Genomic DNA, 27,669 nt, shown 5'->3' with positions numbered 1-27,669 from the left:
TCAATATTAGGAAAAATTTCTTCACCAAAAGGGTTGTCAAGCATTGGACCAGGCTGCCCAGGGAAGTGGTGGAGTCATGTTCCCTGGAGGTATTTGAAAGACATGTAGGTGTGGTGCTTAGGGATATGGTTTAGTGGTGGTTTTGGCAGTGCTAGGTTAGCTATTGGACTTGATGATCTTAAAGGTCTTTTCCAACCTAAACAACTCCATGATTCTATTTCCTTCCAGAAATAAAGATGAAAAGAAATCCAGAGTTCAAAGAGTAGATACAGAGACTTTGTAAAATTTACCTTAAAATACAGTGAGGTAAGAAGGAAATAATATGACACCTTAATTAAAATTAAGATTTTTTTTATCTTCACAGGATTTAAGACCTAACATAGAGACACACTCATTTCTGTTAATAAAAATTTTAGTAAAATATGTACTTCTCTTAAAGGAATGGGAAATACATAGAAAATGGAATAAAATAACTTGAAAGGGCTTAATAATGCATGTACCTATGGGACTTCTGCTTTTATATGGCCTTTTTGCAGTGTCCAGCTCTTGGAACGGAAAGTGTTAAGGCTGTGAAGTTACTCTCCTCTTACATCCTACCAGGATGTGCTGTTGTATAGATCTATGTGTTGATTTATCTGTCCGTAGCAAAGTATTGAACTAAACCAGCATGTTTCTCTGTCTTCTGTATCCTGTGCTGGTAGTACCGAATGCATTGATCATTCAAGTTTAGGAGGTGGATGTGTTATAATTCTGGTGTAAAGTGTACATAAAAGCCATATGCTCTAAAGTTACAGTTTTGCATGTAGATATTCATTGTGGATGTTACTATATATATGGAATCACAAAACCAAAATTACACAAGTTTTAAGGCTTTTCTGTGAGCAGATTAGATTTAAGGGCATTTTTGTTTTGATTTTTATTTTCAATTTGTTTAAAAAAATCTTCCTTATTGAAATGATCCAGCAAGTTATCAAGATGAAAGGCAAACTGAATTCCAAATAACTGATGAACAGCTATCAAAATTAGTTCAATTTAGAAAGTCATACCTGTAGCTATAGTTAGAGGCTCAGTTGTTAAGGCTGAAGATGACTGGCTGGGTTTGTTTTGTTTTTCAGGTGTTGTTAACATTCCAGTTATGATATGGAGACAAACACATTACATGCTTATCTTCCAGTACCTCCCTGAAAAATCAATTCAGAGTAAAATCTAAGAGCTGAAAAATCATGATCTTTCTTTGAGTAGAAGTTTACCTTCTTAATGCATGTACTATAATGAAATTTGGCATGGCTATTTTGGGTAGAAAGCCTGTCCCATCGTTATGAGCCAAACGTCTTGGTTCACTTCCTGAGCATTCTCAGCACTGCCCCTTAGTCAGAAAAACTGTCTTACAAAAAAAAAAAAATTGTAACTGACAAGTCAGATTGGAATATGAATTTATAGAGATTAACATTTATATTGTCACCTGATGATTTTGACTGCTAGATTACATGAAAAAAGCTGAATGAGAGTGTTTACATTGTGGAAAACTTTTTTTACAACATCAGATAAAAAAACCTACTCTCGCTCCATCTAGCACAGTGGAGAGGTTATTTGCCACAAATGGATTGTTTGGCCTTTCCATGAAACACGAAATACGGAAGGAAGTATTGAGAATATTTTGTGAACTGATGAACAGTGACTCTCAGCCACTCTAACCTTTCAGACAGAAAGAGGGTTGATAACAGGCTTTCTGTGATCGTTCTTGCTGTTATAATCAGTTTGTTCAAATTAGCTTTTCCTTCTATAGTTGTCATCATTCAGCTACAAACCTGCTTCATCACACAGGGCACTCTCAGCAGACAAACGAATGTTTTGATATGTTCAGAGGCCAGAACAAGTTTGAGGGCTTAATCTGTGATGCTTACTGATACAATTTGCCTTTTGACCTTCTATGGATCCAAAAACTTTGTTTAAAAAGTCTGTCTGTACACTCTGTGTTGCTGTTGTCCTAAACATTGCAGAAGAAGGGCCAGCCCTGTAGGATTATGATTTTCTGTTGTGTGGCATGGCTTTGTTGTCCATTGAATAAAGGTTATAAATCCTCTACCTGCAATTCCTATTGTAATGCAATTATTTGATGATGGATAACTGGCTGGTATAAAGTATATAGGCAAAAGCATCTATAGCTGTTCAACAATGTGTTTTAGTGGAAGGACGGGCAGAGGAAAGGAATATAGCAGCAGTATACAGTAAACTGTCAACGTCATGCTTTTCCTGTGTATGATAAATCTGTCTCATTATACGCTTATGTGGATTGAACTGAAATCTTCAGTGGCCCTGGTGTTAAGGATAAGGGATCCTGGACTACAAATGTCACTTCTAAATGGCTCTCCTCAAAGACAGATGTTCTCGGAGGGCTGTTGGTTAAACCTGCAAGTCTCTGTCAATATCCAGTTCTCCACATCTCCCCTCCCCTCCTTTCTTTTAAAGAATGAACTGAGCGCCCATCCTTCACCTTACTTTTGGAGGACATTTTAAAGCCATAACTTGTAGAGATACTGTTCTTTTTGTTACTGAGAGACTGTTTGTTCTGGGTTTGAGACTGAGGCAAGAATCCTTCACCTGCCTCTAGGTCATGGTAACCAGCCTCCCGTTTGTGGGCCTTAGTGACCTTTTTGCTGGAGTGCTTCAGAGGTGAGGAGGAACTGGTTTGCAAGGACTGCTTTGGCGTCAACAGACCATTCCTTCTTTCTGAGACTCTAGTCCCTCTCCTGTTTCAATAACTGGATGCACGCCACATGCCACTGTGCCCGCATTCACTTTTCGTCAGGTATGTAACCAGCAAGTGAGTATCCATCCAGTCATGTGATGGGATGCGTGCTTGTACCTCAGGCCATCTGGTAAGAATGGATGTGCTGATCACATGACTTTTCAGTCATGTGATGGAGAACTGGCTGTGGTCTATGACCTACCTAGGACCAGCATCCGTGCTCTGACAGAAGGTCTGGGCACCGCAGCTCCCAGTCATTCATTGTTTGATATACTTTGTCATGCTCTTGTGTATTCATCTTTTTTCTAATGTAAGGCATAAGGTATTTTCATAGGTCATCTTACATGAAAATTATGTTTTAGGCCTTCTATCGTTACTTCCGGTCTATTTTGAACGGCTTCCTGCATCTTGTCTAGCTCCTGGGAAGACTGTCAGTCATCCACCCTTGCAGAGCTCTTTCCAGATGCCTGTTGTCTTAGTGAAACCATATAGTTCGTATGTATATTTCCTTAGCTATATGGACTTAAGTAAGGCGTCTGCTTTTTTGGCTATGACTGTTTGTTTGTCGATACCTTCACGGACTTTCTCAAGTCCCTTGGGAACTTGGGCATGTGACTTAGTGTTGCGACAAGTTATTTGGGAGGCTTTGTGTTGTTTCATGTAGATTGTGTGTAGATATCTTTATTATTCTTCAGAAGTTGCAATGTGGGTCCTCCATGACCAAGCACACTTTCCCATATCTGCACTGCATGCTAAACCCCTTTTTTGTGTACCTCTGATCACTGGAACATCCTCTTCTGATGCTTGGATAACAGCTCTCAGCCCAGCTCATTCAGCTTCTGTGAGAGTGTGCTCTGTTACATGTGTACTGAGAACGTTTTGCAAGTAAGCGAGCACTGCTTGAGGCCCTCAATACGTAGTTCACCGTGCTTTTGTATGTTTAGCTAATTTAATCAGCTTTACTAGTCACTCGGGCAAATGCCAAACCAAGCATGAAGGTGGAGACAGGCTGATGGAGGAGGTGGGAAAAATGGGAGGGTGCAGTTGTGCTGCAGTCAAGCTTATGTTACAGCTCATTGCTAATGAAAAATGTTGTTGCTCCTCTTCTGCCTCCCCCTCTGCTGCTCCCTTGCGCGTACCAGCTGCCTTGTACATAGTAGCACTCCTCTGTCCGAGCAGTGGGCTGGTTTAGGCAGCAAAAGAGAAAACTTTATTTTCCAGAAGTATTATTATTTGTCTTTAGTCGTTTAACTCATTGAACCAGCTCACTACTAGGGCAAATAAGTAAAAGGGAAGCAGCACAGTAGGAGTGACACGATGAAGGACAGATTCCTCTGTGGTGATGATTAGGTGTTAGCTCAACTCTGCAACAAGGCCGGAGCCCTTGGCAGGGGGGCAGTGCCAGGCTAGTAAGCTGTGTGGGCCTGCCCCTCCATTGCGCTGCCACTGGTGTGACCTGGGGATAAATGGTGTCTGTCCTTCCCTCCCCGCCCCCAAGCAGTTTTCAGCCATGTTAGTGCCCAGCGAACTGGCTGTGCTGGTCACCAGGCTGTTACTCCAAGCCCAACGGAGAGAACTAAGCAGGGTGATCTAAGACAACACTAGAACATCACTTTCAGTTGAGGGCCACAGCTGCAACCAGCCATGAAGATGCATCCTCTTATATCTGATATCTGTCTCATTGCAAAAGGTTTCTTCCTGTCACTGGGAAACTACATCAGATACTCCCTACAGTAGCAAATGTATCTGATGTAACCTCTCTTTCAGCTGCCTGTAATCGCCTCGTTACCACCTCTTAACTTAGACTAGATATCGGCCTATTTAACGACTTCAGTGAGACAATGGTTTAGAGGTAATTCATCTGCAATATTTGTCTTCTAAGGACTATATAGCATCCACTTTAACAAGATGAATGCTGTTGATTTTGTAGTAACAACTTAGTGTATCCTTGTAGAATATCAACCTTCTTGCTGTTTTACGAGCTGTTCATGTGGGAGTGGATGAAGGAGTTGCAAGGCAGCAATGTAAATCCCTAATGGCACATTATTGTCCTTTCTCTTCATGGAATCCAATTTTTGTTGCAGTCATGGAGACTACAGTTATTGTGCACATTTGCCATTAAAAAAAATGAATTTTTTCAACAGTCTGGGGATTCCTTTTTGTGAAGTGTTGTTCTTCTTTAGTAGGATGGTTTCATTCTGTCAGATACTAAAATAAAAATGTTCCAATATTATTATGGTGTTATACTGCAGTTAAGTTTTTATTTACTAAAATGCTTGTGCATGTGACTTGAGATCTTAGAACAGTTTCACTGGTGTGTATCAGAGTTCACTGTAGGCTGGATATCCTTTGTTTTACTGGGCATCAAAGCAGGTTTTCTCTATAGACCTCTGAGCACCTGGAGGGACTTGCAGGATTTTTCTTCAACAGGAAATCTCTTGAGAACAACAAAACTTTGGACCTTAGCCAAAATCAAGATTTAACATACAATTGGCTCACTCAGAGACAGGATACTAAGTTGACTGGATTATCTGGAGAGTCTGTATTACAGCAGTATGAAAAGTAGAATTTAATTGGCTAATCTATCACTTTGCATGAAAAGACAGGGAAGTTTTTCTTAAACCAAAACAGCAATTAAGAGATAGGAACTTTATGAATGTACTAGGCCTGGCTATATTCCCTTATTACATTTAATGGGTTTAAAATGACCTTAGCCATCTCACTGCTTCCTCAATTATTCTTTTCTTTTTTAAACTTACAGTAATTACAGCCCAGCTATGATCTACTTCCATTATCCTGCTCAGCTGTTCATATTATAAAATAAGATGATGTGCTGTTTTATTGGCACAAACATTATATTACAGAGTTTCATGAACAAATTTATGCACAGTTTATTTGTTTATACTTAAAAGCAAACACCCAGCCTTTAGTTTTAGGAAAGAGGCAGAGAGTGTGCCAAATGTTATTTTTAAGAGATAAAAGCTTTTATTTCACGTATCAATAAGGATTCTGATTTTTCAGCATAGCTAATAGATGATGCTTGTAATAGTAAGTTTGATCGATAAATGGGTTGTAGATGTAACAAGCATATTACGTATTTGATCTAGCCTTGCTGCTTTTTCTTTCTACTAGCCTTTAAACCTATTGTGAAACAGTAAAATGTGACTAACAAGTAGTGGAGTCTTTCAGTCCCAACTTCAGGTTCAGTTAATACTAAGACTGTGGTACAAAGTGAGTAAACTGAAGTAATTCGTGTTTGAGAAGTGCGCTTCTATTAGCAAGTATGATATTCCAGAAGATTGATGGGGAAAATACAATTTCATTCTTCGCAAACCCAGAAGTTAACATTTTAGCGAACTGTCTGTAGTCATCCTTTGGTGGTGACAAGCTTCTGCAGAACAACACTTCAGGAATGTTGGTTTTGAATTGACAGGGAAATTCCTGATATTGAAATTTATTGTACTCATTCAGATAGCATCATTTATATTCTGTGGGAAGTCCCAGGCTTTTAAAGAGGATGGAAAACTTTCCACTTCAGGAAAAAGTAACTTTTTTTCCAGAAAGAAAAAAAAAAATTATAATTAAGTAGTAATTAAAACAAAGCTATTGAAAAATAAAATATTGAAAGATTAGTGCAGAGTCTTTTGACTCAGCTGTGGCTCCTCATTCCAAGTCTGTAGAAGTAGGGCCTTCTGAGCTCCATTGGCAAGAACCTGATGTGCTTGGTAGCGTTGGCTCCGTGGCAGTCAGTGTGGTAGAAGCACCTCTGTAACAAAACATATGAGCTTTCCAGCAGCCCCTTGGGAAAGCTAGTGAAACGCTAGCCATAGTTGTGTCAGTGTTCTGCATGTATTTTTCTAGCAATTCCTTAGAACCAGGATGTTAACATGTCAGTGAACTGGCCTTTTTCCACTGCAGCCTATTAATCTGGAGAATTCTTCGGAAGTTCTTAATATTTAGTACATATTTGGCCCTTTTCGTAGCTGTACCTCTTCTGGTTGCTGCCATTGTTCAAGGAGGAACCTACAGCAATTGTCTGGAAGACCTTGCCCTCAGGTGTTACAAAGTTTTGTTTCAGGAGGAGAAGAATTTACATTATATGTTTGATCTTGCAGGAATTCTTCAATGGGTGAAGCTGATAGATAACTTTGAGGCTGAGTATGAATATATCACCAATGAAGGAACAGTATTCACTTTCAAGACAAACCGCCATTCTCCAAATTACCGGTTAATCAACATTGACTTCAGTGACCCAGAAGAATCCAAATGGAAAGTTCTCATCCCTGAACATGAAAGAGATGTTCTAGGTAAGAGTTCATGTCAAGTACAAGACTTTTGGTTTCTGCTTTTTTCAAATTAATTCAGTAATTAGTCTATTGAATGATCTTATACAGCCCTTCTTTCTTTTTTCCTGTGTTTAAACTTTGTTTAGGATTTTTGATTAAAAGACTTCCTGACACTCAAGAGATCCAGGATCCATTTCTTTCTTTCTGTCTCTCAAACATCCTGTGTGGCCATAGTGAAGTTGCTTCATCTGTCCTTGTTTTAAGTCTGTGGAAATCAGGGGAAGGTATTTTCCTGCTTCATGTCAGTGTAGTAAACGTTTACTAGACAGTCAGGGATTACAGCAAGAGGGACTTTGTAAGCAGAAAGAAGGGAACAGTAGCGCAGCATTCTATGAACAGAGTTGGTCAGAGTTTAAGCCAGGATTTTCTGTTGTTCCTGGGATAAGTGTTTCAAGACAACACTTGAAAAAAAGCGTTGGGAAAGTTGAAGGGCCTGGAATTCTCTAAGTATAAAAGTGAGTTCAAAACATAAATCTGGATTTGATATGATTAAGATAAAGGTGTATTTTTTAATCTCATCATTTTGGGGAAAGTTCTGTTAAAACTTAGAATTAGTTTCAGGTAATACAGAAAAACCTCTGTTTTGACAGATGCTTTGTGTACATTTCTGTAGTCTGTTCTCCATACAGTACAAGATACAATTATGATTTATCTGACTACCATAATTATAGCTATTCAAAAAGACTCTGCTTTTTTTTTATTATTAATCCATCTTTATATAAATTCATTCATGTTTACTGCTTTTCCAGTGAAGGGCTGCTTTGTAGAATGAGTAGAATTCTGTGTGTGTTTGATTTAATATGTGCACATACAGTAACTTCTGTCTTTCCTCACTAAGACAAACCTATTTGACTACTATTTCAAGTTCCTCTTAAGATCTTGCTTTTCAAGACACCTAATAAAAAAATAATCTTAATTTCTGGCTGTATTTCACAATGTGTCCTGCATGATTTCTGCCAGCAGCCTAGACAAGATATGTCCCCAGTATGACATAAATGGTGACTCTGAGCACGCCCAGAATTGTAGTGACTGTGCAAGGGACCAGCGTCTACAATATTGCAAGAATTTTGGTAAACACAAAAGTAGCAAATTAGAGCTTGATGAGACACACAGATCTTTTTCTTAAGATTCTGAACTCTTTGAATCAGGAACCACCTGCATCTCAAATGAAGTACCTTTTAAGCCCTAAGCAGAGAATAAATAATAGGTGTAAGTGAAAAACAGCTTGTAAGTGTTAATTTCTGATTGCGTGTGGATTTGCTGACAGTCTATGAAGCCATGCTTAAGTTACGAGGAACAGAAATTTATAAAGCAGGACCAAGTTGAAGAGTTGACTTAGAGATGGTGAGTGTCCAAATGGAATGGGACAGAAACATGCAGTTGACGTGAAATGTGGTTACCATTTGTGAATTTACCTGAGATGTGGTCTAGGCAGCCACAGGAGCTTTGACCAGTGGCTATATGGGCACTGGCTATATATTCCTTCTCCGTAAGATAAAGGGCAGATCTACTTTTCACTACGCTGCAGTTTTTAGCTCAACTCTATTTTGGTTTCATTCTAAAGGCAAAGTTGTGCTGAGTTCATGTTTGTACACGTGCAAAAAAAAAATAAATTAATGCATGCAACACTCCTTTAATGGCTTATACATGACAACCTTGACTATACAAACATAACAAGAACTGCATTTAGAAAACTGAAAGTTCAGATAAATGGGTTTGCTGAGGGCACTGGCCTTCAGATTGTAAACACAACAGGCATTCAGCTCTTAAACACTGAAAAGCAAACATAATCTGTCATATGAAACCATCAGAGTGACTTTCAGGAGTCTGTTGTGTGTCATTAAGCTTCTGCTGTATTTGAATGTGAAGCCAAAGTAGGCAATTGTATGTCCACTTCTCTCTCTAGCTCTTTGGAGAGGTACAAGGGAACTGGATTGAATTAACAAATGAAAGCATCTGATTCTCCTTAGTTTAAGTAGATCTTAGTACTACAGTAAAGTAAGTTTGAATTGTTCCATTGCTTCTTTGTGGCAGACACTTGCAAATTAGCGTTGTATCCTTAGGACCAAGATAAGGGAGTTTAATCAGGAGATTGTAGCCCTGAATGAATTAAAAAAACCCTCCTTCACTTGATGAAGTCAGCAAGCCAGCCAATCTCTATGTTGTGTTGTTATAATCAGTCCAAGATTTGGTTTAGAAAGACATAATTACAGCAGAAGGCAGTTAATTCATTGTCTTGAAAGTCTTGCAGTCAAGTGAATTTGATTTTCTGTGATCCAGAGATGACAATGTAATGAAATGCCTTCTACAAAAGCAAGGGCCGTAGTGATCCAAAGGGTAAATGAGTATTGCTGCTTGTCCAATTCTGCATGTGTGTGGGAGAGCATTTTTACCAAGATGTAATTAGCTGTATTAGAATTTCTTTATAAACGTTAGAGCTAGTGATGCTCAGGTGACAAATGTGTTTTACTGGGGTATATAGATACTCGGCTCAAAAGTCTCCTACTTTGGTGTGATCTGCCTGGTAGCCATAGCCACTTTCATTTCTATGTGTTAACTTAGATTCAGTTTCATAAAAGCTGTGCCATGCACATATAGAAATAGATTTATTTATGAATAATAAATTCAGGATTAAGACTTGTGAAAGTCTGCCAGCGTCTATCAATGGCAAAAAAAAAAATCCACAGAGTGTCATAATGCGTTCATAGGGAAGATGCTGTAGCTAATATAATCTAACCAAGAAATAAACACACATGCCTACAAGGTGGTGTGAATGTTATCTGGTTTCTTCAACCTATTCTTCAAGATAGACTTTTTTGATTGGCTTTGAGCTTTTTGTTTTCAGAACTGTTTATAAATGAGCTAATTTGGTAAATACGGGGAAAAAAATAAATATATTCCTGCAATGAGGTTGTACACACGCCTCATTTTACAACTCTTTGCAGGGATTTCTCACAGAGTTGAGGTAAATTTAGATCTCTACTCTGTGAGCTGAAGGGAAGAAATAAATGACAGCTATTTTAAAATGAAATTTAAGGGGGGTCTCAGAACATATTGGAGTGTGATGAGACTCATTTCCTCCCCTTTGGAGTTTGTTTATGAAGTGTTACTTTTAATTTTCAGGGAGTCTAAAATAGAACCGTAGGAGAGATTCATGTCTAATGCTGAGCTAGTGCTTTAAATGACCACACAGCTGCAAGTAGGTGTGCTGAATTAGTTAAAAGGCAGCTATGAAACCGTAAGCGCAGACTGATCATTACAGATGATGTGACCCAGGTTCTAAGGCGTAGGATAAACCTGCTGTCTTTGGAAGGTTAAATAATAAATTTTGAGAACTGTGACCTCAGAAAAGTGCCCAATACTGGTAGAGTAGGGAAACTTGAGGGTAGCAGTTATATCCAGCCCTGCACTTGTGACAATGAAAAGCAAAACAAAGTAGATCTCCTGAGTAAGGAGGGCTGAGAAATAAGACATATTACTGAATGTGTCATAGACGAAGTGAGTGGTCTTGAACAGTTCCTTGAATCTCAGTTGGCCATTTAACAAGCAGGGGCAAAGCGAGCAATGCTCCTCTACCTCTCCTTTGTGCACATATACACACCTAAACTCGGTGCATGTAAAATGCTTCCCTTACCTCAGCTGGAGTGTGCATTTCAAGTGAAAAATAGTACTTTTCTTCATACCTTTAACGTGCTAGCTAATTCATAAACGCTTAAGAGTTTGGGGAGCAGAGTGACTGTGACTGAAATGTATCTTTTGGCACTGTAGTCAAACCAGGAGGGAAAGTCTGGAATGAGTACCACAAAATTGTTGATCCTGAATGACAAGGATGTGCATGGGTGTGAGTAATCTCTCATGTTCATCTCGGCTGTCAGGAAGCTTGTGCGCTCTGTTACGCTGGGGTGTTTTTCAGAGTACCCATAGCTTTACACGCTTGGGAGTTTTGCTTGCAAAGCGGATGCCTGAAGGATTGTGTGACTGTTCTGAGGAGCTGTCATGTGTCCTTGTGTGTTTAGCCCAGAGGAAGCACTCTGTGGAGACGGCGAGTGCAGAAGTGTGGCAGAGAGGAGGAAATTGGCTGCAATGCAAATGACCAGATTGATAAGCCTCTACTGAGAAATGGGGGGGGGAACAACCAAAAAACCCAACAAACAACAAACCAGCTGGGATGTAGCTTAGCTCCAGTGTTTCCCAGCAACAAAAAGCACCCCCTAAGATCTGGCCAAGCCAGATACAGTCCCTCAGTCACTGGGGACGTGGAGAGAGGATGTGGTCCAGATGTGTGACCCTCACTGAAAGTTTTATTCTGCTCCCCTGATAGGGCTCTTGTGGCTCTGTTTAACGCTGTTTACCGTGGAAAACCTGCATCAATCACAGATGACTAAAGCCTGTAGGTTACTTAAGGAAGCATTACTCCTGATGCTTGCAGCTTCAAAAGAGCTTTGCCCCCCACACACTCTGTCTCTTAATTTGTATGTCTCATACTGAGAGGATGTGGAGTATAAAACTTGTCTCATTGAAATTGGTTGGAGCTTTTCCATTAACTTCAACATGGCAGGCTGTCACTGAGGATGGTGTCTCAGAGAGAAGACATATGCCTTTTCATATGTTGTGAGGGCTCAGCAACATTTACTCACACATTTCAGAATGATTCATGTTTTATTCTGTAAATTGCTCATGCTTCTCTTGCTAGTCTAGCCATAAGTAGCCTTGAGTAGTGGTTATGGGTCATTTTAATTGAGATCAGCACGAATACCTGTTGATCTGCAGAGACACTGAAGTTAATGGTCGCTGTCTGTGATGACCAAAGAAACCAAAATGACCTTCCATGTCTATTTTCCAACTAAAGCTTTGACAGTCCATTAAAATATATTCATTATTTGTTGAGTGGATGCACAAGCACGTTGTACAGCAAGTAACTCAGCAGTTTCTGCTGAAGACTTATGGCTACCTAGCTCTTCTAGCTTGGTGTGTTCTCCATCAACATTTCAGCATGCATCTGTCAAAGCATGTTTGTACAGTTGGACAGTTAACATGCTGTAGCTACTGCTGCAGAACTAAAAAGTCAGGACTGTCATAAGTAATTAAGGTTAGTGGCACAGATGTTTGGTGTGAGGACTCGACCTTTTTTTCCCCGAAACTATTTCAAAAGTTGTTCATAGCAACATTGCTGCTGCCGAGTTAGCGGCATGCCTTTGCTACTAATGAAAGCTGTCAAAATAAAAGAGCTTTTGGAAAGTAGCAGTATATGAATTTCTAAAAGGTTGAACTAGAACTTCTAGAGATGGTTGAGCTCAGTTTTCTAGACCTTGTTAAGAAGTATGATTGCTCTAGCTCAAATTTAGCTATTGAAGAATTGTGTGTAACCTATTGTAGTCATCAAGGGGGTCACCGTCATTTTCAGAGGGAAATGGACAATACCAAGAATAATTCTTCATCCCTGCTTTCAGTACCTACAAGTGCCTCCAAGTGGGTCCATCTCTGATGCCTGAGGCTCAGGTTGGAAACACCTCTGTGTGTTTATTGTTTAGTAAAATCAATCCTTTACCTGATGGGTATTGTAAGTAGGTGGATTGTAAGTATGCTGGAGAACAATTCATAAATTTACATGTAACTGTGAGAATAACTGCTCTGTTCATTGGTATTAACTTAAAATAACCTGACCCTATGCAGTGGAGTAGTATAAATAATTGGGTGAACTGCATTCTAAAGGCGCTTATTTTTGCCCATTGTCAATGAAGCGAGCCTGCAGCAATGGTGTCAGGCTTAGCTTTTAGACACGTGAAGCTTGCAAGCACACAGTCTTAAAAGCTTCCAGGAGGTACAGAGACATGCAGGATGCGTTCTGCAAAGCATGAGCAAAACCAAGGAGGCTGACTGCTAATGCAACAAACTCGACAGTATCTGCAGTTCTCAGTGCTGAGCATGGGAGTAACAGAGACTCAGCTTGTAGCTTGCAGTCAAAAAATAGCTCTTGTTAATAATTCAGCATTGGTTTTATCTTGCTATGTATATAAGTGTTGGTTCTTAGTGTCTTTTTTTTTCTTTTGCTCTTTCAAGTCTGGTTCGATGTTTTGCTCTGTTTTGATTTTGCATTTTTTTGTAGTTTCCATTACTGTAAGTTTTGGAGGCAGTCAGCAATGCACAAAACCCAGTTATAATATGGGTATTATACCCAGAAACTGTGTTCCTAAATCTCATGGAATGTTCTAAAAACATTTTGCATTGTCATCTTATCTGTTATCCTCACCTTGCTGAGAGCATCTAATTTGTAAACCACAGAGGTGATGGTTAATATTGCTGCTTCCTAGGCAAGTTCTTCAATATCAGGAATCCCTACGTAAGCCAGCAGCCTTACCCCTGGGCAATTGAATCTTTTTAATAAAAGAATAATATCTCTTCATAATATGTAAGTTGAAGTAATAATGTACTTCGTCTTTTAATGAAAACATCCATTAAATTTCAATGCTTCATCAAATGACTAGTGAGGAATTAAGAGTCATCACAATTTAATTTTAAAATAAAGATTGCCTAAGTAGTATTCTTGCTGAAGCAAAGCTACATATTACATACATTTGAAATTTACCAGAGAGTGTCTGTAATCCATTTTGTGAGACTGTCAGGAAATTTTGAGAGTAAAACTGGATATTTTAGTTACAGATGTTACTGAGAATACCGGTGGAGTTCATGTGATCTCATACTTATTGCAGAGCAGTTAATTCTCCAGGTAAAAATGGTGTGTTATGGTAGGAATGCTATTTTTTCAATTTATATTTTGTGTTAGTAAAGAAGTTATACACGTGAATGTTGGCAGATTGGTGCGATGACAGTGTAATAAATATTTTAAATGACTGCATATTCTCCTTGTTCATAGAATCATAGAATACTTTGGGTTGGAAGGGACCTTTAAAGGTCATCTAGTTCCAACCCCATTTTCATGGACAGGGACAGCTTCTACTAGACCAGGTTACTTAAAGCCCCGTCCAACCTGGCCTTGAATGTTTCCAGGGATGGCACATCTACCACCTCTCTGGGCAACTTGTTCCAGTGTTTCACCACTCTTACTGTAAAAAATTTCTTCCTTATATCTAGTCTAAATCTTCCCTCTTTTAGTTTAAAGCCATTACCCCTTGTCCTGTCACAACAGGCCCTGCTAAAAAGTTTGTCCCCATCTTTCCTGTAGGCCCCCTTTAAGTACAGGACAACCACAATAAGGTCTGCCTGGAGCCTTTTTTTTTCCAGGCTGAACAACCCCAACTCTCTCAGCCTGTCCTCACAGGAGAAGTGCTCCAGCCCTCTGATCGTTTTTGTGGCCCTCTCTGGACCCACTCCAGCAGGTCTATGTCGTTCCTGTGCTGAGGGCTCCAGATGCAGTCCTCCAGATGGGGTCACCTCCCTTGACCTGCTGGCCATGCCTCTTTTGATGCAGCCCAGGATATGGTTGGTTTTCTGGGCTCTGAGTGCACGTTACTGGCTCATGTTGAACTTCTCATCAACCAACACCCCCCAAGTCCTTCTCCTCAGGGCTGTTCAATCCATTCTCTGCCCAGCCTATATATGTGCTTGGGATTGCCCCAACCCAGGTGCAGGATCCTGAACTTGGCCTAGTTAAACCTCATGAGGTTCACATGGGCCCACTTCTCCAGCCTGTTCAGGTCATTCTGGATCACGTCCTGTTCACCAGGCGTGTCAACAACACCTCTTAGCTTGGTGTTGTCTGCAGACTTGCTGAGGGTGCACTTGATCCCACTGTCTATGTCATGGATGAAGATATTGAATAGTACTGGTCCCAATACAGATCCCTGAGGGGCACCACTTGTCACCAGTCTCCATCTGGACATGGAGCTGTTGACCACTGCCCTCTGGATGTGACCATCCAATCAGTTCCTCAGCCAGTGAATAGTCCACCCATCAAATCCATACCTCTCCAGTTTAGGTTCATACAATTGTTGTTCATAATGTCAAGAATGAGTCTGTATTTCAAAATATGTCATTGGATATTACAATTAAACTTATAAAGTTCATTCTGTTCTCCAGCCTTAGTGAAGAAATTCAAGTCACTCCAAAGCTAAAATTACACATCCATTACTAATTTATAAACAGTGTTACATTCACAAAATCACAGAATGGTAGGGGTTGGAAGGGACCTTTGGAGATCATCAAGTCCAACCCCCCTGCCAAAGCAGGTTCACGTAGAGCAGGTTGGACGGGATCACATCCAGGTGGGTTTTAAGTATCTCCAGAGAAGGAGATTGCACAACCTCTCTGGGCAGCCTGTTTCAGTGCTCTGTCACAAGATACAGCACATGTTGTGCTGTATCTTACTATTTCAGGTCATGGCTTCATGGTAGAAATTTCAATTAGTGTTGTACTCTGGGGCTTTGGTTAGAAAATTCCCAGATTTAGGCTAGAAGCTCATGAGGGAGTTAGAAAGTCTGGGGGTAAAAAAAAATCAGTGGTGGTCTTTGGGAAAAGAGGAGTAGTAAAGCTTTTTTTTGGTGTTTATGTAACAAATTTGTATGGCTAGAAAGTCCGACTAGTGTTAAATTTCAGTGGTCCTTCAGGAACAAGCTAAAAGGACAGTAGACTCTGTCAAGCTATTAGAATTTGAAGGTCTTCAAGCTCTAGGGGGTCGTGACAAACCTGAACTGTATATGAAAGCATGGACTGTTAAAGAAGCTAATTTTTACAGAATAATGAGTTTTGACCTTCAATTCAGAAAGAGCTTGTTACCCTTACTGGCAGTGGCACATGATACAACTTTGAACTTTTGTTCTGGAACCTGAATGTGCAAAGATGCATTTATAAGGCTGTCTTCAGTACAACTCTGTGAATTCAAATTACTTGGGTTTATAGGACTTTAGAGAAACTGGAAAGAACTGTTAAAATATGAATAACATAAAATAGCATAAAACTGATATTCAGTCAATTTTGCCTTGCTCCTGTTTTGGTTTTGATGTTTTTTCCTCCCCATCTCACAGTACTACTTTGACATTACAGCGTGGCCCAGTCAGTCCTACCTGATTTTTCTTGGTCGTTTGATTCCATCTTTTCATTTTTTGCTTCCAGCAGATAAGAGAAGGCATTGTGTAATGCTGGTGGTACCTTGCCCATGATTTAGGTTTCCAGTCTGACTTGTGAGGGGAGAAGTTGCACATACATAGTTGGAAGAGGACAAGAATCACCACCTCACCTAGTCCTACAAAGAAAAACAATGTCCCTCGTTACCTCCTTCCAGATATTTTTTCTTGACTTTTAAGCTTGTTTGTACTTTGTCTTGTTTGTATTTGATTCATGAATTAATAAGAAATTGAAATACTTTTGTTGCAATGTAGGGTAACCAGGTTTTTAAATGACAGAAATACTAAGAGAGATGAAGAGGTTTCAGTCTTTTTTCCTGTCTGCATGAGTTAAATAAATAGATTTGTCACTAAAGATCTAAAGCCAATGACACAGGAGACAATGTGTTACATGATATATTTTGGGTGAACTGGAGCCGTGAAGAGTTTCTACATTTCACAGGATATAAAGATGGGAATTGAAGTGAGATGGTCAGTAGAAAGAACTTCAGGGATTTTGTAGCAATTACCAGCCAATACCTTTCTCTTTTTTTTTTTTTTAATCCGTTTGGATTTTCCAGAGTCTAATTAAAAAAATTAGCATTCTACGAAAAAGTTCACATATCTCTGGTAATTATTCTGAGGAACAAACTCAGAACGTGAAAGGTTCTGTGATGAAGACGCTCTCGTTCCTGCACAGCCAAGGTGGGCAGCTCTGCAGGGGCCCAGGACTGCCAGGAGAGGCATAAAGGAGATGAATCTCTGCAGAGCACTTTGTTCCTGAGACCTTTTGCCAGATTGAGTTCACTGTGCTGCATCTTGTTCCTACTGCCGTACAGGCTTAAGAATGCTGTTTAACATTAGCTTCTTGAATAAACAGGTGGTTTTTTTTATCGTGTGTTGAGGATATCACCTCAGAATAGCCTTTCTCTTACACCCGCTAGAGCTTGCTTATGAGAATAGCCTCCTGAATACTGAGGCAATAAAAACAAGATGAATAACAACCTCTAGGTTCTATACTTTAATGTGCCATACAGGATCACGTGTCTTATTGTTCTTATTAGTTTAGCTTGAGTCTAAATCACAATGATTTTTTTTATTCTCATGCATTTCCATGAGTATGGCTGGCAAAGATAAATGTTTGCTTGCATTTTGCATTGAAATATGTGATATTTAAGAGCAGTATTGATCTATAAGCACCCCAAATGCACAAGCATCTTGGTTAAGCAATTCTTTATTTCTGTGGCTGCATAAATTAGCTTCAAGTGGCATGGTTAGTGCATTTCCAAAGAATGTCAGCCTTTCCTTTTGGGTTCACTTTTTTGTTTCAGAAGGCAGGTGACTTCTAAAGATGTAAGAGTTAAATTCAATGCATGACAGAAATTTTGGTGCATGTATTTAGGTGTGCTAAAGAATTTTAAATTCAGATTATGTCTGATTGGTTTTTTTCTTACTTTTTTTAAACTGTATTTTCTGTGGCTTTGTTTTTCTTTTCCACGCTCTGCAGAATGGGTTGCTTGTGTGAGGTCCAACTTTCTGGTGTTGTGCTATCTGCATGATGTGAAGAACATCCTGCAACTTCATGACCTAGCTACTGGTGCACATCTCAAGACTTTCCCCCTAGAGGTTGGCAGTATTGTGGGATATAGTGGCCAAAAGAAGGACACCGAAATATTCTATCAGTTTACTTCCTTTTTGTCGCCAGGTAAGATTGGTTTTGTTCCCTTAGTTGTTGTTCCTTTTCCTGGGAACAATATCCTTCTCGTTTTCTGTTGTTTAATTGTTATTAGGTATGTCTAAGATGGAGATGAAACTGCTTCCCCCATGTAGTAAGTAGTGACTGTACACTTCAAAATGTACCAGTCCTTAATCCATGAAGCCTAAGTAACATACTACTAATCTTTGAGACCTGTATGGAGAAATTACGCAAGACTGGCTTGTACTAGAGATGAAATTGTAGCATTCTCACAGCTCTTGCTTCATACAGCAAGATACAAGTTTGCAAATCCTGTAGAAGAAGATGGTTAATGTATTTAATGTGATTTTCATCAGCATTTTGAAGAACATTAATAAAAGTCACAAAGGCTTTCTCTCATAGCTTTGTGATTCATTCATGCATAGCCTCATTAGAGCATTACTTTCTATCCTTACAACACTTGGTGGTGTTGAATTGCTGTAGGAATCCTCTTCGTACTATCCCGCAAAGCCAGAGCTGTCCAAAGCATTATTTAATATATGTGCAGGACACCAGTAAGTATTCAGGATTTTGAATAGGAAGCAAGTTTTTATGCAGTTGTTAAGCTAGTATATGAAAGAAAACATATTTGCTGTTGTCTCTCTTGTTTTTCTTTCTTTATGGCCCAAACAATCAATAGCAAATACAGGACAGGATTCAAATATGGAGAGGGGAGATAGGCTCCAGAATCTTTATCTTCTTCCAGGGTTCTGAGTGATCATGAATCATAAGATGATCAAAAATGTTCTTTTAGCATCTGACACATATTTTTGCTCTGTTTCAGTTAGAGCACAGCCTCATTGCAAAATGGCTGTATAATAATTTCGACAGCTTTGCTGGTTTTGCTAGAAAGGATTGTGTGAAATTATCAAAATTATGTTTCAAGCTTAGCAGATAAGAAGTGTGATGAATTTCCTATTATTATCTTACTGTTTACATAACCAAAAATATGTTATATTATGTTTCCACTTCATCTTTTAAACAACATTCAGCTCATTGCAGCCATTGCAACTGAAGAAGAGCTTGTGGACACTCTTGCATTTACCTCTAACTTCATCCCAGCTTGATGGTTCAGATAGTTCACTTGCTCACATCCCACCTCATGGGCCAGAAGTCGCCGATCTTACAAGCCTGCACCATTCATCTCAGCTGAGCCAGTAAACTTAAATCTCTGCAGCTGCTAAACTTATGGAGGGGAAGAGCCCAGAGATGTGTTTTAGCCTGTGGCTTGCCAGCCAGCCAGCAGTGGCTGCTGTCACTGCCTGCTGGTTGCTTAGGTGGATTTTTTTTCACCTTTTCATCCACATGCTTAGCATCTACAGAGAATTTGCCATGGTGTAGCTCTGTTACTGGGGCAGAGCAACCTGGAATCTAGAAGAAAGAGGAAGGGAAGAAATGGAGGTAGACTGTATGGGAATAAGGAAGGGGTGAGGAAAGCAGACCAGGGAGGTAATTTATAGGTACGTGTATGGATATTTGCCTGCAACCTCCATTCGCCCTATCAGTGGAATAATCGGACAAAAGGTATGGGGCTGGTTCTTGATTAACCTTGATTTTCCTACTTTACTATTAGAAATCAATATAATTTGCACTTGTATTTAGTCACACTATTTTTTTTTTCTATTGAGAAACAAATTAACGTACTGGTGTTTACTATTACTTTTGTTGTAGGCATTAAACATACATATGCAATAACGAATAAAGCAGTTCTAGAACCATAGATGCTGACACCATAAAAGTAATTTTTGCTATTCCCTGAAAAATCTGGTTGTCCCTGCTGTCCACTCCAGTCAGACACTGAGGCAAACACTCTAGTGTTTTATATTTATTTAGCACCCAGCAAAAGACTGCAGTCCCCAACGTTACTGTTTTTGGATATTAACTTCCACACCACTAAAAATATAACAGGACAAGAGATGCAGCACCAGGGGTTCAATTGCATGTTACTGTAATATTAGGTTGACTGAATCCTCAACTGCAGTCTATGACTGTGCTTATATCTCATCATATGGTTTCCTAATATGCAGCTATTGTGCTGCTCTGTGCGTAATGTTTGCCAATACGTTATCCATCTTGGGCAGCTGTATATATGTCAAATGACTGCTCTGCCTGTTACTGCCTGGTGTGCTTTCCTTTGTGCTTTTGCATCACTTTCTGGATCCTAATCTTTAAGGGAAATGCTGCTTTAATGCTTGTTTGTACCTGTCACCTTGCATTAGGCTTGCTAAGTCACTTTGTCACAAATGAAGAAAACAAATTTCCCAGCAGATTAGAGTAGTCTTACTTTTATTCCCCTATTAATTCACCATTACGGAAAGAGCCTTTATCAGTTATTAGAAATGTTGGTTTTCATCTGTGTTCCTTTGCCGATCTGTATCTTTTTGATTATTTTGATTATCTATAAAAGTGATTTAATGAGGCAATTCCCTTGTATCAGATATGTTTCCTCATTATTTCATCTTTCAGTACATTTTTTATAGCTATAACCTCTGTAATAATTACTGCTGGTTTCCTGAAAGTATCTAAAATATACACAATACAGCAGTATTTCAAACAAGTCCTGTCCACCTTGGTTAATTTTATTACATTGAGGATCCCTATAGAGGGCTTTTTGCCTTAATTTTTAGTGTTCTTTTCCCTGGTATATGTTTAAAATTTTACAGAGACCAGCTTGTTGTAAAACAGACAAACAAAGAATGATTAACACTGAGGTTAGTTTTATGTATCATATGTATCTGTAGTATATCCGTAAATATTACGATTTTGTAGTATGTTAACCAGTGTGCAAAGGCAACGATAATCACACTCTGGCACATGCTCAAGTGTTATTAGGGTTGAATGACAGGAAATGTGATTTATAATCTAAATGCAAAATTCTTCTTGGCTAATTACACGTCTGTGTAGTGTCTAGATTGCTACAGTCTCTGTGATTCTGCCTCTGCCGCAACCTAGGAGTTTTATACTGCTTATAGACATAAATTTTCTCATTTGCACAATCCTTTGGAAATCATAGGGGCAACTCAAACAAGTGAAGTTGCCTTCCAACCTGCAGGATCAGGATGTAAAATAAATTATACAGGACCAAATTCTGTTCAGTTACGTAGGTAACCTGTGCTAGTCTGCCACAATTTCAAGTGGGTGATCTGCTCTTTCCATTATCTGGGGGTCCATTTGAATTGTAATTTCAAAATATTTTATCATAAAGAGAATAATGTTGACCTGAGTGAAATTCTTGATACATTTATGCTCAATCCGGTGGCTCTAGAGGAGATGTTTTAGAACTGACTTTATACTTCTTTCTTCATTCTCAATAAGTGCTACGTAACTGTATGAAAACAAATCCTTTTTCCATTTCGCTTAACCTGCTTTGGATACCTGGCTTTGTATGGGCGGGAGAATTATTATTTCTGTATAGAAAGCCTTTGCGCTCTTCCTAGATGAAGTGCTTATATATACATGTTAAATTATATATTAACTGAAAGAATGTGTCTGGAACTGCTGTTTTTCTCCCTGCTGAGTTACCTTTGCCATTCGTTACTCCATCACAGTGCCTAAACCAGCATCCTTTTACTGATGGACATGCACTAAGCTGGCAAACTTGCACTCTATTTCAGGTATTATATATCACTGTGATCTGACCAAAGAGGAACTGGAGCCAAGAGTTTTCCGGGAGGTGACTGTGAAAGGATTTGATCCTTCCGTTTACCAGACAATTCAGGTAATAAACATGAATCTTGCTGTCTTACTGTAAGCATTTATGCAAGAGTTTAATAGAATTGCACTTGGCTAAGGATGAGAGTGCTTTGATTAGGTCCTGGCTTGCAGGTCTGTATATATATGTTCTGAAGGAATTCCACCAAGTCTTGTTAGGGAGTTTAGAAAATGCCACTGCAAGTAACTGGGGCAGACTCAATCCTCAGTCATCTTACATTATGAGGCAGTATGTTCTCTAATTTTTTCCCATGTTTTAGTATTCTTTGATATTTGTTTTAACATCAAGCTGCTGCTTTTCCATGTTTATGTCTTTCTTCCACCAGGGCAACTTGGCCTGGCTCCCATAGGCAAGTGTGTGATAGGGCAAGGCTTAAGAGGCAGTGGAGAAGGAGAGGAAACTTGGAGTGGCCAGTTGTCTTCCGAGCACTTCCACAGTATTCTAGGGCCCACCATGGGAAATGGAAACAATAGATTAAATACTTCTGTCCCCACCACTCATGTATAGGAATAGTGATGGATTTTTGCCACAAGTTCGTACTGTGGATCTCTATTAAGACCTCAAGAAGAAATGGGAGGAAAGAAGGAAATGCATTGATTCATTTGTAGCTGGCATCAAATATGAAATCTGCCATAGAACTATGAAAGGTCTTAACCATGATAATTGGGAAGGAAAACAGGAAAATACCTAGCAATGTGAACAGAAAAATCATGTTCATTCATGCTGTGTAAGAATTTCCCATCCTGTCCATGTTTCCAAGAAGTGCCATAGTATATTGTGTTCATTAATGCTTGCAGTGCTGGAACAACTAGAACAAGGAGCAAAAGATACAAGCAATTTAGAGTACATACATATATGTAATTAACATTTCTAATGTAAAACCCCATGAAGCAATTATTGTACAGGTCTAACAGCTTTTAGTATTACGCGTTTAAATGATTTGGGACAGGGACCCTTCCTTTCTCGCTGTACACTACCTAGTACTATAGGGTCTGGGTCCATGGGATATTGCTTCAGTGCTTAACAAATAGTAGGTTAGCACTGCATTAATACTCTGTTTTAACTGTTTCCCAAGGTTCTAATGAGTCATTGGCAGTCCATGAATAAAGAATTAAAAGACAAGCATATTTGTCCTCTGTAGCATGTGAAAAACAGGTGTTGCCAAATATGCCTACTGCCTCTTGGGAGGGCAAGATTCCATGGATGGTTTATAAACCCAGCGAAGGCTCGAATTTCCTGAGAGGCTTTTTGCCTTGATAAAACAAAGGCCCTTGGATTTAAAAGTCTGCACAAGTAGAGTTAAAATTACAGACATGGATGATCTACAAACTGGTTCTGCGAGACGTGAATGTGGAGAGAAATGAGTAAGGTCTTTCCTAGCAAGGTCTAATGCCGTTCAGTAAATTCCCCAGGAATCTAGAGAATAAAATCTTTGCTGATAAAGTATTTGGAGTCAACAAAGATAGGCAGATAACAAAGTAAGAAGGACAACAGGTTACTGATTTATAACGATGCAAACTGCTTGTTAAGTGATCCCATTATGACAATCTGGATTTCAGTATAGCCAAGTGAGGGTAAGACTTCTGGGAACCAGGGAGGGATTTACCCGCTTCAAAATCTGAAATCAGGTAGGTTCGCTTTGCAGTCCCTTGAAGGCCATAAGCTGCATCTACAGTAACAAGCAGTGTGGCATAATTGCAGGAGTGAAATGGCTCGTGCCGAAGATCCGATGTCTGTTTTGAGACTTTTACTTTGGACTAGATGTCGTCCTATCCTGTGAACTGAATTTCCGTTATCAGTTGAAGTGCTTTTGGTGCACTCCTGGAGTGTATCTGCTACTTGAGTTTCACCCAGAAGGAATCCCATCTGCGTATACTGAAACCTCTCTGCTGTGGGAAATGCGAATGGTGAGGAGAATTGCTTTAGAACCACGCTTTTCTTTTGAATTGAAATGCTGTTGTAGGTGCACCAAAGGCTCAGACAGGTATCTCGGTTTAGTGGCATGGAGACTGCCTTGGAGGTGCCTATTCCTCACACATAAGTGAAGGCATATAAGAATTAGCTAAGTTTAAGGCTTACGTAGTTAACAGAAATTACTCCTATGAAAAACAATGTAAGCTACAGATGATATGGAACAGGTTCAGGAAAATAACAGGGCTCTTTGTAGACAACTGCTTTGACCTCATAACAAGTATTGGGACTAAAAATATTACACAAAATATGCATATTTTTAGTAAGGGATCTTTCCACTAAACACAGCTTTTGTAAGCCCCTGATAAAATAGTATGCCCTGGTCAGGAAGATATGGAACTTCCAGAGAGAGTTCATAGAAATTTGCTGAAACAATTAGAAGTCTAGAAAATCAATCATTATATTCTGATGCTTAGCATATTTAATACCTGCAATTTATAGCAGAAATATTGGAGGGTGTACTAGTTACATGTGGCATTTTGCGTCCACACAGTAAGAGTGGAATAAAGGATTTTTCTTTGTATAGACAAAGGTATAATGTGATCTAGTGCCTAAAGTGGAACTTATTTAAGGTTAGCCTGGAAAAAGGTAAAATTACCTACAAGATATAATTAAGCAACAGTGTGACAGCATGGCTTGGAGTATTTGAAAGGAGATGAGCTATTTTTCTTAATCTCTTATTTTTAATTTTGCTTCTGGTATATACACAGGACAGATTCTCTAAAAGCATAAAGACAGTAGTGTGTGTGCATGAGATAGTTGTAAACAGCCCTGTTTGTCTCTGCATCTCCAGACAGAAATAAGTGTTATAGAGGGCGGTTTGCTGGAAATGTTCTCACAGAGAATGTGTTTTTACTGTTTCGCTCAAATTCATTAAGGGACTTCCACAGGATAGCTTCAGGGCATAGTGAGCTGAAAAAGAGAAAGAAAACAGCATTCTCTTTAGGAAACAACTTGGTACAATTATAATACTGCTATGAAACTCAGAAGGATAATAATGGAACACAAATACCCATGTAATTAAAAAGGGTTTAGAATGCGTTGCCATAAATTAGAAATAATGTATTTTTCTAGTAAATCAAATTTTATGAAATAAATGTCTGGAAAAACAAAATCTCATTTTACATTTAAATCAATTACGTGCTAAATTAAGGTAAAGTAGAACAGTAATACAAATAATTTCAAGGAGGAAACATGCTGTTGCTATGCCCTTGGAAACCTTCACTTTGTAAATCACTGACACAGCTTCACCACTAGGCTGTAATGCGGTGGAAGTCAATATTACTGTTTCTGGTTTTCTCCTTTCTCCAGACCACTATCTCTGGTACCAGCCCACGGGAAATGTGACCTATGTAGTTACACTGGGAAGACCACCCTTGGCTCACCACTCATCCAGTTTTGCCTTTATCAGCAAATTATCTCAATGTGGCGACATCTTGGAAATTAGTTTCCCATATCATTCAGATCCGTGGAGGAATCACAGTTGAGCTGTGAAAGAGGCTGTTTGTCAGGGCCAGGGCTGGGACTGCTGGGTCACCTTTGTAGTAAGTCTGGCTGCCAGTGCTGCACACTTCTGCCAGACTCCAGTCCTTGTTTCCATTTCTGGGGTCCCGCTCGGACCCTTGATGATGCTTCTGCTTGGAGGAGGGAAAGGGAGATGGCAGCTTATTGAAGCAGTTTATAAATGGCTCTCAACCTAGATGACAGCCTTGCATAGCTATTGCAAAACTCAGGCAGCATCGCAGGGAATTGTGAAAGAAACTCGAAATTAAGAATGCAAGAAATATACTGAGACTAGGCGAAGATTGCTGATGATAGGAGAATGAATAACACTGCGGAATTTATTTCATAATTCTAATTTCCATCAGAATTACAAAGTAGTAAGGAAAAATATTGCTGGCTCTGTCCTGATCCATGTCCTCAATGAAAGGCAGGTCTCCTGCCGAGGTTCTTCTTTTATCCTTATATACCTGAAGAAATACCTACTAAGACTAGCAACCTTCCTAGCTTTGTCTGTGTAGCATATATGAAACTTTAATGGGTTGTTGTTCTTTAGCAGTCTTTGAACATAACTGAGTTAAGAAGACTTGAAGTGTGTCATGTGTATATGAAACCTGAATTAATGGCAATTGGAAAATGCCACAGAGACTGTTTCTTGCTCTTTTGGTTCCATTTTACAGTATTTCATAGATGTTGTGCAGTGCAAGCGTGGATCAGTGATAAAGCTTACTGCACTAAGTAAATTTATGGTAGAACAGCTGCTTTGTAGTACCTTAGGTTAAGTTCTTACCCTTTGGCAGCCCAAAGTAAGAACAAATTTCCCAACTTGTCTTGCACTGAAGGGAGAGCTCTTTCAACATACCTGACATTTACACCAGAGTAAGAGCATGCCCATAGGTTCTTTGCTCTACGTGACACCCTGCGAGTACATAGTCTAACTTACTGTGCAGTATCTTGTGCATACGCCCTTACCTTGAAAAACTCTGTGTGACCTTCATGACAAAGTTAGACCGATTAAAATGCTTGCCATGCATCAAAAATTTATCCTGGCTACTTTTATTAAATGATACATTGAGTTGCGTTAATAACTTTTCCTCCGTCAAATGCTTCTTGAAATTTGTCTTTGCTTCCCTGCACCCTTCCATCCATCACAATGACAGACTTTTTCAGGAAATAGCCTGTAAAAAAAACCCTAGGAGGAAAAAACACTTTTGCAGGAACTTACAAACAGCACTTGCCGTAAGCTGTTTACTGCATAAATAACTCAACTGCTGCTTTAAATAAAAAGACTTTATTTTATCTTTACAAAGTTGCCAGCTAAGTTCTTACATGCCTCTTCATATTAACACCCCACAGTGACACTTAAACATGGATAAGCAGTTTTCTGGCCTGGCTCACAGCTCACCTACTTTTAGGCTGATATGCAGGATTATAAGTGTTGAAATTGCAACAATAAAAATGTTATTTGGCTCCTTTTGTCATTCTTTGAATACCTTCCAGTACTGTCCTTAAAATAGTTTGAGATGAAACAAAAATAGATGTTACTACTGACAGATGCACTTTGGATTAGCTCTTGCAGAAGAACAGTGAAATTCATAACACAACTTAGTTTTACAACTTAGTTTGAGTTAAAAGCAGCTGCTGTTTAGATATTGTTGCAGAGACAAAAGAAGATCAAGTCTTAAAAAGGATATTTCTTTTCTTGGGCCCGGGATGAATTTCCTCCTCTTTTGCAGAAATTATTTTTATAGGTGAATGATTTTCATGAGGAGTTTAATGTTTTATTGTTGTCTTTCACGCCCATCTTCAAGCCCTTACAGCTCTGATTTTAAGTCATGGGTCACTGATAGGGAAAATTTGTCTACAGTCATTCTAATTCCTAGCGGAACTTTACACTGTACAGTTTGGCACAGCGGTTAATCTCTGTTTCAGGAAAATACAACGCTGAGAGAAGATGAGTCAGGCTTGAGGTTGATTGGCAGAGTTGTGGGAGAAACTTGTGCACAGCACCTGCCCACGCTATTCCTGGATCTTGCCATTGCTGGTGGTGTCATTCCAAGCGCATTAGATTAAAATAAAAAGTAACAGAGGAAAGCAGCATCCTGTGAAAGCTGTAGTAAGCTCAACCTGCTCAGCAATGCAAGAGCTGATATCCCTGTTTTTTTCAGTGTGGATATAGAGATGGTTTTATTGTTGTTTCTTTCCCTTATCTAAGTATATCTGAATAGATCATTGGTGTTTGGAGAGACGTTCAGTAGCTCTGAATTCATCTCTGTTGAGAAAAAGCACTCTCATACCAGAGAAGAGAGGCATATACGTTTTACATTGATTCTGATCAGAGACAAAGAATTCTTCCCTTTTCTTCAGGGGAGTAAGTTGTTTTGGCGTCCTTTTCTTACCCTCCTGAAAATCCAGCACAGCCGAAAGGGGATTGGTTTTTGAGGACCTGGACTTTCATGCTTCTAACAGTATTTGGGGTTTGAATCCTGCCTCAATCTCACGGCATGGGAGGTTAGAATTAATACTCGAGGGGAAAAAGTTGCTTATTGCTTTTTGGTTTTATTTTATTGCTTTTATTTCCTTGTGGTTCCATATTA

At 39.3% G+C, this 27,669-nt stretch overlaps 1 protein-coding gene across 1 annotated transcript in view; it reads left to right on the top strand.

Annotated features, from left to right (window-relative positions):
- The window catches only part of PREP (prolyl endopeptidase), a 111,685-nt gene that overhangs the window by 51,105 nt on the left and 32,911 nt on the right, over positions 1-27,669 (top strand). Inside the window, exons 9-11 of the mRNA XM_009893858.1 lie at positions 6,865-7,056; positions 17,662-17,859; positions 21,504-21,607. Of these exons, the coding sequence (XP_009892160.1) occupies positions 6,865-7,056; positions 17,662-17,859; positions 21,504-21,607 (494 nt within the window). The remainder of the gene's footprint in view (positions 1-6,864; positions 7,057-17,661; positions 17,860-21,503; positions 21,608-27,669) is intronic.

Source organism: Charadrius vociferus, unplaced genomic scaffold, assembly GCF_000708025.1.
Source record: "Charadrius vociferus isolate BGI_N301 unplaced genomic scaffold, ASM70802v2 scaffold129, whole genome shotgun sequence".
In the NCBI taxonomy this organism is placed as follows: Eukaryota; Metazoa; Chordata; class Aves; order Charadriiformes; family Charadriidae; genus Charadrius; species Charadrius vociferus.
This window is presented reverse-complemented; position numbering and strand designations above follow the sequence as displayed.